Source organism: Pseudopipra pipra, chromosome Z (assembly GCF_036250125.1).
Source record: "Pseudopipra pipra isolate bDixPip1 chromosome Z, bDixPip1.hap1, whole genome shotgun sequence".
Taxonomy (NCBI): domain Eukaryota; kingdom Metazoa; phylum Chordata; class Aves; order Passeriformes; family Pipridae; genus Pseudopipra; species Pseudopipra pipra.
The window spans coordinates 58,211,683-58,224,383 of NC_087581.1; the positions used below are offsets into that span (position 1 = coordinate 58,211,683).

The 12,701-nt window shown below is 40.5% G+C and overlaps 1 protein-coding gene across 3 annotated transcripts in view; it reads left to right on the top strand.

Moving 5' to 3' along the window:
• The first annotated feature begins 320 nt into the window (after positions 1-320).
• SNX24 (sorting nexin 24) overlaps positions 321-12,701 on the top strand; it is an 88,833-nt gene continuing 76,452 nt past the window's right edge. For 2 of the 3 annotated variants that reach the window (XR_010426839.1, XM_064642330.1), the window contains exon 1: positions 321-450. Coding sequence is in view for 1 of the 3 variants with exons in the window: in XM_064642330.1 (XP_064498400.1) it covers positions 391-450 (60 nt within the window). In the remaining 2 variants the exon portion in view is untranslated. Of the gene's footprint in view, positions 456-12,701 lie in introns of all 3 variants that reach the window. The other variant, XM_064642332.1, reaches the window with a different exon arrangement.

Sequence of the window (12,701 nt, forward strand, 5' to 3'; positions counted from 1 at the left end):
AACCTGCTCTAGGTGGCCCTACTGTGGCAGGGGTGTTGGACTGGATAATCCCCAGAGATCTCTTCCAACTCTAAATATTCTGTGATTTCTGGTTTGAGCTGCAGTGCGAATTTAGGACCGGATAAATTCATGCCTCTAGGAGTTAATTTTTTTCCCCTTCATTTTTCTGTGCTCCGACGTAACGCTGCAGGTCTGTCTGTACCGAAAGCCGATGCTCTCAAACACTTCTTTTAAACCCGTTTCTTCCAGAGGATCCCGCGCCGTTCCCGACGCTCGCGGCGCGCGGGGGGACCCGGGGGCGGGGCCAGGCCGGACATGGCCCCGCCCCCGTCACGTGCTGGGCGTCACGTGAGCGCGCGCCGATGGCGGCGGCGCGCTGAGGGCACTGGCATGGAGGTGTTCATCCCGTCCTTCCGATACGAGGAGAGCGAGCTGGAGCGCGGATACACGGTGAGGTGCGCCGGGGCGGGGCACCCCCCGGGCCTCGGGACGGCCAGGTGGCGGCGGCGAGCGGGGGCTGCCCCGGGGGGCCGGGCGTCGAGGGGCCACCCCGCTCAGCCCATCACTGCCCACCCCCGCCTCGACCTGCCCACCCCTTTTCAGCCCAGCCCGTCGTATCCCACCCGTGCCTAGCCCTGCCTTGACCTGCCTAACCCATCTCTGCCCAGCCCAGCACTGCCCAGCTGTGTCCAGCCCTGCCTTGACCTGCCCAAGCTCAGCCCATCTCTGCTCAGCCCTACCCTGCCCTGCCCATTCCATCCTTGCCCATTCCTGCTCGGCCTAGCCCATCTCATCCCATCCCATCCCTGCCCATCCCATCCCTGCTCAGCCCAACCTTGTCCATGCCATGCCATCCCATCCCTGCCCTGCCCAGCCCTACTCTTGCACTGGGAGTTGCTCTCAGCCTGCCAGGCACCCGCTGTCCCAGGCGAGCTCTGTGCTGCAGGGTGGTGTCTGGTGCAGTGTGAGAGGGGAGAGGCAGCTGCTCCCTGCTGAGAGGCACGTGCTGGGTCCAGGTCTGGGCTCCCACAAAAGAAGCTGTAGTGAGCCCAGTGCAGGGCCAAACATGATGAAGGGACTGGAGTATATCTTGCATGAGAGAAGGCTCAGAGAGCTGGGGTGCCCCGTAGAAGAGATGGGACAGGGACATTTCATCAACGTGTACAAATGATCTGAACGAAGATAGTGAGGGGCAAGACTCTTCTTGTTGGTGCCTGGTGACATACAGGTGGCAGTGGGCAAACAGAATACAGGGAACACCGTCTAAACATAAGACAAGACTGGTTTGTTACCATGAAGGTGGTCAAGCATAGGTTGCCCAGAAGACTGTGAAGTCTCCATCCTTGCAGGTTCTTTAAAGCTGCCTGGACATTGTCCTGGGCAACCTGCTGTGTAGCTTATCCTTCTTGAGCAGGCAAATTAGTTTGCACAGTTTTTAGAAGTCCTTTTTGTTCCCAGTGGGTTTCTCATCCCACAAAACTGCTGGACTGTAACACTTCCACATGTTGCTGAGTAGAGACAGGGGAGGCTGTGGACCTCAAGGCATTTGACTGAACGCGGATATTCAAGGCTAGCTTCTTTTATTAAATGTATTAATTCAGTAGTTTGGAGCTGCTGAGAAATACCAAGAAAAAAATGGAATCCAGGTGAATTGCTAGAAGATTGATCCATGTAGGCATAGTTCCATAAGACAAGTGCATCTGCCTGATTTTTAATGCTGTAGATTATTTGGTCCTCACTACTGGGAAGTGTTTACAAGCCTTGTAAACCGCTTTAGATACATTAATGTGAGAGTGTAACTGCATTAATATTTCTGTCTCTTAGGTGAACATAAATGTAAGTGGTTCCCTGCAATATATCTGTGTAATTTTGGGGAATGAAGCTGACTTTAAAACATTTTGCTGAGTGTGGTTACTGTAGCACAGATTAATCCCACCATGTCCTAGTTGAGTATGTTAGTTGGAAGTGACAGAGGGATTTCTTAGATGCACATATTACACAAATAGGATTTTTCATAGCAGTGTTTACTTTCAGTACTTGTTTTTATGTGTTTTTTATGTATTTAGTTGTAATTCTGTCAGTGAATCCTGCTATCTAAAGGGTTTAATTTTTTTAAATTAAATAAATGCTGAATTGTCTAATCTGCAAAGAAATCAGAAATGAAACTATCTTTTCTAGTTGTCTTTCAAGAAAATGATCTTGAGAGTGAAAATCTTTGATTACAACACTGTTGTACAGCACTTTTGATTACAACACAGATTGTACAGCACTTTTCCTCTCGGGTCATTCTCTAGTGATGAGTCAAACTCATGGATCTGAAACTTACTGTAGATCAGCAGATTTTGTCGTTGTTCCTGCAGGATTCTTTTGTCTTTGCAGTCAGATGAGAGGGCTCTATACTACATCCCATACAAAAATTATCATGCTGTATGCTGACCAGGAAACTGTGCTAGAAGTGGTAGCTGAAGTTCATCTGGGCCAGGCATGCTTATGGGATAGGATACAGAAAACTGTTATGATAATAACATTGTGTATTTCCTTTATGTTTTAAAGAGCTTATGAGTTATGCATGAGGAAAGCTTATGCCAATGTAATTGTCAATTTGTTATATTGCTAAATAATTTGCATAAGTATTGTTCCAAATATAGAAATTCAAATGAGTACACTATATGCCCTCCTTCCAGCAAAACTAAGGTTAATGAAAGCTAGTATATTGCTCTGTACTAGCAGAGATACTGTGTAGACGGATATATTTTCATACATATTTACAATAGAAATTATTTTGCTTTGAGGAACAAGGTGGTTTCAGTTGGATGGTTGGAGCTTGTAGATTTTTCTGTGTCCATACCACATTAGCTCTCGTTCTTGTAGGGGTTAACAGCCAGGAGGAGTATAGATACCACTTTAAAATTTGGGGATTGCAGGGTGATCAAGTGTTTATGATTAAGCAGATGTTTCACCACTTCTGTGCTATCTAAATCTGATGAATTAGAAAAGTCAAGTGGAGTAAGTGCCACTGTGAAGTATTATCTTTTTGAAATGTAACCTTCCATTAAAGGGGATGGGTGCAGTATATCTGAGTATAGTATGGTATTTTTCTATGAAATTATATAGGCAATTCAACTTCAGTTAGTTTGCATCATCAGCCTTATTTATGGTATTACCTTTTAAAACAGTTTGGTGATAAAAGTCAAAGAAAGTGTACTGTTCCCAATGAACACAACAGGCAAACTGGTAACAATGGACAAGAAAAGGCTGAGCTATTTAAGAACTTTTTTTGCCTCACTCTTCACTTGCAGTTTCTTTTCCCTCACTTCTCAAGTAAATAGACTGCAAGACAGGGACTGGGGGAGCAAAGTGCTTCCCACTATAAGAGGTAGGGTTCATGAGGAACCTGAACATAGCTAAGTCTGTGGGACATTACAAGATGCATTCCAGAATACCGAGGGAATTGGCTGATGTAGTTGCCAACCACTCTCCATGAGATTTGAAAAGGCAAGGCAGTCGCGTGAAGTCCCAGGTGACTGGAAAAGGGGAAACATTGTACCGGTCTTTAAAAAGGATGGAAAAGAGAACCCTTGGAACTACCAACTTCTGTGCCTAGGAAGTTCATGGAACAGATCCCCCTAGAAGCTCTGCTAAGGCACGTGGAGGACAGGGAGGTGATTTGGGACAACCAACATGGCTTCGTCAAGGTCAAGTCCTGCCTGACTAACCCAGTGGCCTTCTATGGTGGAGTAGCTACATCAGTGGGCAAGGGAAGGTCTACAGATGTCATTTATCTGGACTTCTGTAAAGACTTTGTCACAGTGCCGCACAACATCCTCCTCACAAAATTGGAGAGAGATGGCTTCTATGGCTGGACTGTTAGATGGATAAGGAATTGGTTGGACAGTCAGATCCAGAGGGTAGTCGTCAGTGGCTTAGACTCCTGATGGATATAAGTGACAAGTGGTGCCCTCAGTGGTCTGCACTGGGACCAGTGTTATTTAAGGTCTTCATTAATGACACAGACAGAGGGATCGAGTCCACCCTCAGCAAATTTGCAGATGACACCAAGCTGGGTGATACTGTTGACATACCTGAAGGACAAAATGCCATCCAGAGGGACCTGGACAAGCTGGAGAAGTGGGTCCATGGGATCCTCATGAGGTTCAAAAAGGCCAAGTGCACCTGGTTTGAGGCAACACCTAGTATCCGTAGAGGCTGGGGGATGTAGGAATTGAGAGCAACCCCACAGAGAAGGACTTGGCGGTACTGGTGGATGAGAGGCTGGACATGAGCCAGCAATGTACACTCACAGCCCAGAAAGCCAAGTGTGTCCTGGAGTGCATCAAAAGCAGTATGATCAGCAGGGCAAGGGAGGGGATTCTGTCCCTCTTCTCTGCTTTTGTGAGGTCCCACCTGGAAGGGGTCTGCTGCATCTGTCTCTGAGTTCCTCAACACGGGAAAGACAGGGACTGTTGGAGTGAGTCCAGAGAAGGGCCACAAAAATGGATCAAAAGGATGGAGCACCTCTGCTGTGAAGAAAGGTTGAGAGAGTTGGCATGTCCAGCCCAGACCAGAGAGGGCTCAGGGAGACATTTTTGCAGTCCTTCAGTATATACGGAGGGCTTATAAGAAAGATGGGGACAAGCTTGCTAGTAGGGTTTTGTTGCAATAGGACAAGCAGTGATGGTTTTAAACTAAAAGAGGGTTTATTCAGAGTAGACACAGTTTTTACAGTGAGGGTAGTGAAACCTGCACAGGTTGCTCAGAGAGATTTTTAGATGCCCCATCCCTGGAAGTATTCAAGGTCAGGTTAGACAGGGCTCTGAGCAACCTGATCTAGATGTCCCTGCTTATTGCAGGGGTGGTGGTTTAGATGACCTTTAAAAGTCCCTTCCGACCCAAACTATTGTATGATTCTGTGATCACTGGAGTACTACTTTACACAGTCGATCTTTTACTATTCTCTTTCCCAGAAGTGCTATCTTGCTCAAAATTAAAATGTTTACTTGGAATAGCTGAAACAAGGAACTATCAGATTATGCAATTAATAGCAGAAAAGGATGATGGAACTTGGGGCATATAGAAGATTGCTGACATGCTGGCTGCCCACCAGCCCAGTCACTTGCCAGGTTACAAGGCATGTCTTCTGTACTGTGATTGCTGGGGCCACTGCAGAGAAACAGAACTGAGGGAGGGTTTTTTGGGAAGAGTGGTGATGGTCATCCTAGCGTCTTTTCTAGAAACAGCGATGGTGGTCACCTCCTGCATGAAATGAGAGACTGAAAGGAAAGTTGTTCCTCTCTGTAGTGGCTCTGCATGATTTCCTGACATCTCTTCCTTTCTGGTTTCTTACCTTTAGCAGAGCAGAATCCAGTTCCCCTGGATTCAGGCTGCCACTGTATGTTCTTACTCCCCGGAAAGAAAAGACACAAAAGGAATGTTTGTCCTTTTCTTTAAAGAAATTCATTACCAATTTACTGGTTTGTTTTCAGCTTTACCTTGAAACCTGTTTTTTCAGATAAAATAATCTCCCTAATATTGTTAGGCAGCACTTGCAAAGTGGAATGGGCAGGGAGTCCCATCAGTTCTGGGAAAGTGGAATGAGCAGAGACCCATCAGTTCTGGGGAGAGGGTGGAAATGACTTGCCATAGAAAGGGGAAACTTCTCCCTAGCTTTCAGACTGAAAACTACAGCGAAATTAAGAAGTAGAGTGGAGTCTTGACCACAAAAATAAAACATTAGAAAGAAAATTTAGGGAAAAGTCTTATTATACAACTCTTGAGATTGGGTTCTGTCAAGAAAGTAAATGGGAGACACAGTTCTTTCAAAAGTCTTTGTTCCAGGAGCTCAGCTTTACTAAAGCTCTATTCCTCTGATATAAGATCTTGAAAGTCTTTTTCCTCGACTATGCCCCCATCCCAAAAAAAAACCCACCAAAAAAACCCAAAATGCCAGAGTAAACTTGCACTTTTTCCAGTTCTGTTTGGAGTATACATAAAATGATGAAACACAGAATAAGGAAAATGTCTGTTTTCCTCGTGGACAATTAAATTTCATTGCCAGTTTAAATTGATGACACTAGCTTCTAAACTATTGAGCCTGTTCTAATAAATGCAACAGTTGTTCATAATTTGGCAGTGAATGACCTTTAAATGTAGACGCTTACTAAGGATGTCCCTAGAGAACAATTCAACTTCAAAATGACACCCACGTGTTCTTGTTATCATTTAAATATGCTCCCTTTGTCAATAACAGAATAATAAATACTAGTTAGATTTCTAATGTTGATTCAGATCCCAGGAAACTTACTGAATAAATTAGTGTACCTTTGATTTATATTGACCAAAAAAATTTTACAGTGGTATATTGCAGGTCAAGGTGACATACATTTAAATGTGTTGTAGAGCAGAGGGCATATTTGACTGACACGAGTGCCTACTGTGTTTTTAATTAACACTTCCAATACTACTCCCCAAATTTTCCTGGACTTGCAAATGCCGTGGAAGTAAGATACGATGTGTAAGATCCTAAAATACTGTGGGTTTTTTGAAAGTCCATAGACTTTACCATAGAAGCTGTTTAATTACTAGGTTATACTCTTCTTTATGGAAGTATAAAACCACAAAGACTTAAAATTGGTTATATTTTATGTATTTCAGCATTTTTTACTGTTAAAGTAAATGTACATAGAGTCACAAAAGGGAAATTTTTACTTGTTCTTCCATATGAAGCCTAAGAGTAAGCCACAATAGCAAGTTATAAAGGGGGAATATTTGTAAGTGTTGTAGTTACAAAGCATGGAGGGAGTAATTACGAGTTTATGTCAAAACACTTTGAAGAATTACTATTTTAACCCTTTCACAGAGTGTCTGAACTGTGTAAACTTGGTAGTTTTAAAAAATCTGAACAGCCTTTGAATGCCTTGGGTATGAAATCTGCCAGTGTGAAGACTACTTTCTTACCAATCTGCTTGTACAAGCTCACCATGTGTTAACTTTGTCTCACAAGTCCTGTTGAAGTCAGTGACGCACCAGTCACTCCAAGTTCAAGGAAGTTAAACAGAAGTATTAGATCTGTTAGATCTAATTAGATTATTTTACAGTCTTAGTGTCTTCATAGAGGATTTTCAAATGTCCTAGTTACTCCACGAGGGAGCCAGAGTAGATCTGTACAGCTGTGTTTCTCTTCTACAGGGATGATGAAGACAATAATTTGACAGACTCTGTAATGTCAGAAAAATGCTATTTTGATCATTTTTGTTTGGGGTTTTTTTTGCAGTTCCAATGAAGGAGCATGGATTAGTGGAGGGAATAGACCTGATTTTTTTTTTTTTGTGGTAACTTGTGCATTTGTCAGCAGTGATGATTAAATGTCTTTTCTCCAGTCAGCTTTCCTGTTGACAGACTTTGTCAGTGCTATGAAACTGATCACTTTGTATGCAGTGGGAACTTGAAGTGTATAAAGTAAGACACAAAGAATTTTGCAATGCACATGATGGCAGCTAAGGCAGAAACTAGGAAAATGTAAAACCAAAGAGAAAACTGACTGAATGTGTACATAGCAATCAGTTAAAGCTGTTTTCTCTCTTGTGTGTTTAATCTGCTTCAGAGTGCAGACGGGTTAGACAGAGACATACAGCTCCAGTGCTCTCTAATTGTTATGCAGTTGCTCAAAGGCCCACATAAGATTTTTCTGAGCAGGAAATAATCCCTTTTGCTGTATTCCTATGGTGAGGGTCGGCAGCTGGATATAGAAACAGCAGTGTGATCACCTATATCAATTTGCCCTCTGAAAGACCAAAAGTTGACGCTCTCTGTCAGTAAACCACAACTGCAAAGCATCCATTATCCACTTCTTTCCCAAGATCTACTGATTTGCAGTTTTGATGAGGAAGTTACATTTTCAGAAAGATTGGAATTAGTGGGGCATTCAAACATGCATCACAGTAGAGATATTTGAATTCCGTTGTATTTTTGAGAGGTATTGGTGACAAAATTTTGTCAATAGTATAATACCACCAGTGGAATTATTTCATCAGAGGATCCATGCTTGACTGCTCTTGGTCATGTTTTCTACCCATACAGCATCAAGTCATGATAATTGTAAAATCTTGTTAACAAAGGTAATGTTAAACCTATTTCATTGTTTACTTGCTAGAAGTGAGAACACACGAGGCTCTAAAATGCAACATGAGGGAAAATGTAAGATATCTCTCGCTTTTTTATTATTGCAGCACACATTTTAATTGGTCTTTGAATTTTTTCATGTCTGATGTAATTAATTCCAGGTTTAATGGGTAATTGGTCTCCATTGTTATAACATTTATGACGTTATCTTGGAATTTCCATATATGATACCTAAGAGATGCTTGTGTGGCAGAGTGCTCAGTGTTAGAACTTCAGTGTTGCATTTGGGTACAGTGGAAATACTTCAGGTAGTGTGCTAATGGAGGCTTTCCAGCTACCATTTTCTGAATACACTTGTTATAAGCAACCATTATTTTTCCTTTATGGGAAATTATATGAGGACGTGTATCAACTTTTCTTTTTCAGTTTTATCTAAGCCTGAACTTTCTGTGGCTTGGGGAAGACTGAAATAGCACTGTAAAGCGTTCTGGAAGGGGATTTTAATGACAAAACAGAAGTGTTGTCATTCCCTTTGAAAGTGGCATTGTATTTTTAATGGAAAATGAAAGGAGAAGTGTTTGTAGTCTGTTAGCAAACTTATTTATTCCTAGATGTCCTGATGATAAAGGTCTTGCAGCTAAAACATGACTAATCTCTTTCTGTGAAGAGTCTTTTTTTAAATATTATTTCAACCTATATATTGTGTTATAAATATTTTATGTTCCATAAACCAATAAATGTTGTAGTGTTGGACTTTTTTTAAATAAAGTATTTAAGGCAAAACAGTAAAGTTTGGATACTTTTAGACATTGAAATGAGAGAGAAAGAGCATACCATGAGAAAGGAGCACCATCTCCATGCCAGGTTTGAAATAATTATTTCCTCTCATTCCTCCTCTGTCAGTGCAGTGAGAGCTCCACCTCCTGTTCAAAAAAAACCTTCAGTTCTAAAAGCATATGGATAGGAAATCTGTGAAGATGATTTTGAATGCTGAATTTTCCCTCAGTGTAGCTACAATTCAGTAATTTATAAGAAGTGACAGCCAAACCTCCACTGCAACTTACACCTAGTATTTTATTAGTTTGTATGTCTCAGGGTTTGTGGGTCCTGGTTAAGATCAGGTCCTCTACATGACAGTTGTGAAATAGTGTACATGGTACACAGAGTTTCAAAAATTACTCTTGAAAGAAGTTGCCTACACTTGATAATAGTTGTTTGCCTGATGACACGCTGTGGAAAGTATTGTCTATCCAAAATGGGTGCTTAATTCTTTAACAGAATGAAAACAGTATAAAACTTCTGTGAAGCTTTTCTCTCCCACTAGATTACCTTGAAAAAGGGGAGATCAGAATTACTGAAATCTTCATTATTTTATTTTTTATATTCCTTGTCTCTCCTGTAATTGATTCACTTTTAAAAACTGAATTCCCTTTTTATACCAGGGCAGAAGGCATTCAAGCGCTGCAGTATCTCCAAATTGGAAAATAATGAAGTCTAAAGCTTTCCTTCCTTATAATCTTTTACATAAGGACGAACAAAGAATCTTGATTAGGTAGTGAAACAATCGGTTGTTCAGCAGCAAGTCTGTATTGCTTACAATGAACGGCTTATATGGAAAAGTGTGTATTGAGGAATACATACTTCAGCCAGTTGCCTCTACTTCTGGTTTTGCTCAGGACTCTTTTTCTTTCTGTATAGATGCCCTTTGGTACCCTTTACAGGATGGTCAAGTTCTTTCCAAGAATAGGACTCCCTGGTCATGTGTCTTCCTTGCAGTCGAGCTGTGATGGTAATTGCAGTCTAACTTTCTTGTTCCTTTAAGATGTGGTGAAAAATAAGGAACATGTCTTCAGTTTAGTAATAAATTAATGGACCAGTACATTTATAATAATGTCAGAGAATGTTAGAAAAATATTTGCCTTGCTTTAATTTTGTGAAAAAATGGATATTCAGGAAAAAAATTCAGATAAGCTTTGGAGTTGAAAGTTATGCCATTATAGAACCACAAAACATATTAGCCTATTATTTTTTCTCATTTGTTCCAAATTCTAAGAAAAATTGTTTCCTGTGCTGACATACTCACCATTAAAGTTCAAAACGCTCCATTCTCATAAAGAAGTTTGTGAACATTTAAAAATTGGTTTCTAATTAGAGATTCATTCTCCCGCTAAAAGCTAAAGACGTGGCATCAGGTTTTATGTTGTAGCTAGGGAGCATAAAAAGTCAGTAAATACTGAAAACGTCTATTTTTGGTGTTGAATAGAAACTACCTTTTGCTGAGCAAATGTGTATGTAGTTGTGTGATTGGTAGGCATACAGTCTTTGCACTATTTCCTCTGTTTGACACAGAGATTAGAAAACTTAAGTCATTTCTGGGAGGGGTTTTTGGCCTTTTTTAAATTTTTCCTTTCTGTATTTGTCCTCTATATTGAAATGTGTTCTTTTGATAATTTTGGTTTTACCTTCCCTTTTCAGAATGTTTTGATATCAGGCAGTCAGGTTTTGCAATAAATTCTTAGTGCCATTCAGGAAGAGGGAAAGAATAATTTTTTGTCTACATGCATCATGTTTGTCATCATATTTGAGTTTTTCCTTTCCTGCTTTGTATCTAATTGCAACTTAAGAAAACCTCTAAACATAGTTTTAAGGCTGAAAAAAACCTGGTACCATCTGGTTAGTAGTTTGGAACTCTAAATTAAAAGATTGATTTTTGCCTAACCAGGGAGAGAAAAAAGGAAATTTCTTTTGAAAGAAATTGTTCCGTAAACTAAGAAAAGATGACTAGAAGTTACTTCCTTAAACCATGGAAGCCATTGTTTTTTCTTTTGCCATTTTTTCTTTCTTTTTTCCTAAGTGTGAATATTATGAATATCATTACTCTTTTTGAACGCAGTGGCCAGGATAATACCACTAACACAGAACTTTCCTAACTGGCTAAGTGTTTAAATAATACATTTTGTGAGCTAATACACAAATGTTAATTTTGAATTGTATTTGGTGTCTAGGAAGGAACTGGTAACATGCTACACATTCAAACTATTTTTTGCTACTCACCAACTAAATTGTCAAAAATTGCTGATTTGAAAGGGGGTAAAAACCTGCTTAAAGTAATCACAGATACAGCTGTTATTTGTTACAGGCTAAGAACTTAATGCCCCATTTCTCAAATGAGTTTTTACAATAACGAGATATCTATATCACACTCCTAAGTGAAAAGCTCATGAACTTGCCCGCATGGTTATTTCCAACCTCTACTCTTCTAACAAGCTCCCAAAGTTGTTGTTGTTTATAAAAGCGGAAAATGGACCTGATAAAATGTTTAGTCTGCAGGGCTGTGTTTTATTTATCATATCACAAAAGAACAATGTTTTGTTGCATCATGGTCAAAATAGAAGCGACCTTGCTTGTTCATGAGTGCTCAAAGCCTAGAGATAAGAGGCAAAGTAATAGAGTACAATAGAAGGAGTGTAGTGTAATTATTTGTGGCTTGTCAAGTGAAGCCCTTTCAGGCCCCAAGTGATTCAAATCTGGGAACTCTGCACAATTCTGTACACTAACCATAGCCAGCATCAGAGAAATCTCACCCAGCTTCTCCGACAGTACTGAAATTGCATCAGTTTGTCATGCACTGAGCATGCCAGCTTCGCACAATATCATTTGCTTGCAAATGGGCCTGGCCCCAACGCCCCGAGACACATTCTTTGGTATCTGACTCTTGGCCTGTGATTTGTCATGTCTCTAGTGCTATCGGCGTAAAGTAATTTTAATAGATTCTGATGGTTTGCTTGTGGAAGGTAAAGAATGCACTACAGATTGTGTCAGGTAGCTTTCTGTGGCATGTAGCGTGGTAGAGGCCCTCATGATGGTGATAGGCAAACAAAGACTACGGAGCAATGGGAACCCTATTTTGAGTGATATTTAACGCTCCCCTTCTCAACACCCTGCTGTGGACATCCTTGCTAACTCAGCAGGTTCAAGAACTTAGGAGCTCAACAAAGCAGTGTTATTTGTGCTTCAGAGTTGTTTATTGATGGAACATACAGCAGAAAAACAGAGGGGGTTTTTTATCCCTATTCCAAAAGAAAAGTGTGTAAGATGTGTAAAAATATTAGTTAGTTTCCAACTGGATATATCTTTGTCTTGGTAATTAACTTTGTATTAATTGTTTGGAGTATTAGTACTCTAAATAAAAATCCCTTGGATTTTTTTAGCAAGTATGCTATTTAATACTGTAAAAAAAAAAAGACTTGTAAAATTTATACTGACATGTATCTTTTGTAAAATTACATAAATATGGCCTAGAAGATAGATTCTTGAAGAATTTCTTCATAGATTTTAATTACTATATTTATCTGACAATTATTTGATTACTAAATCTTTGTTTGAAATTGTTTTCTTACATTATGAAGTAAGTATGTGGCATTTTTTTACTCTTCCTTTGACACCACTGAGATGAGATTATTTTGCCATTGACAACTCTGATCTTTGCATCATTTTTTTCAGCTGACTTCCTTAATTGATTACTACTTTGGTCTTGGAGCCTGCAGCATAGCTCTCCAGAATTCTGCTGACACCAATCGATT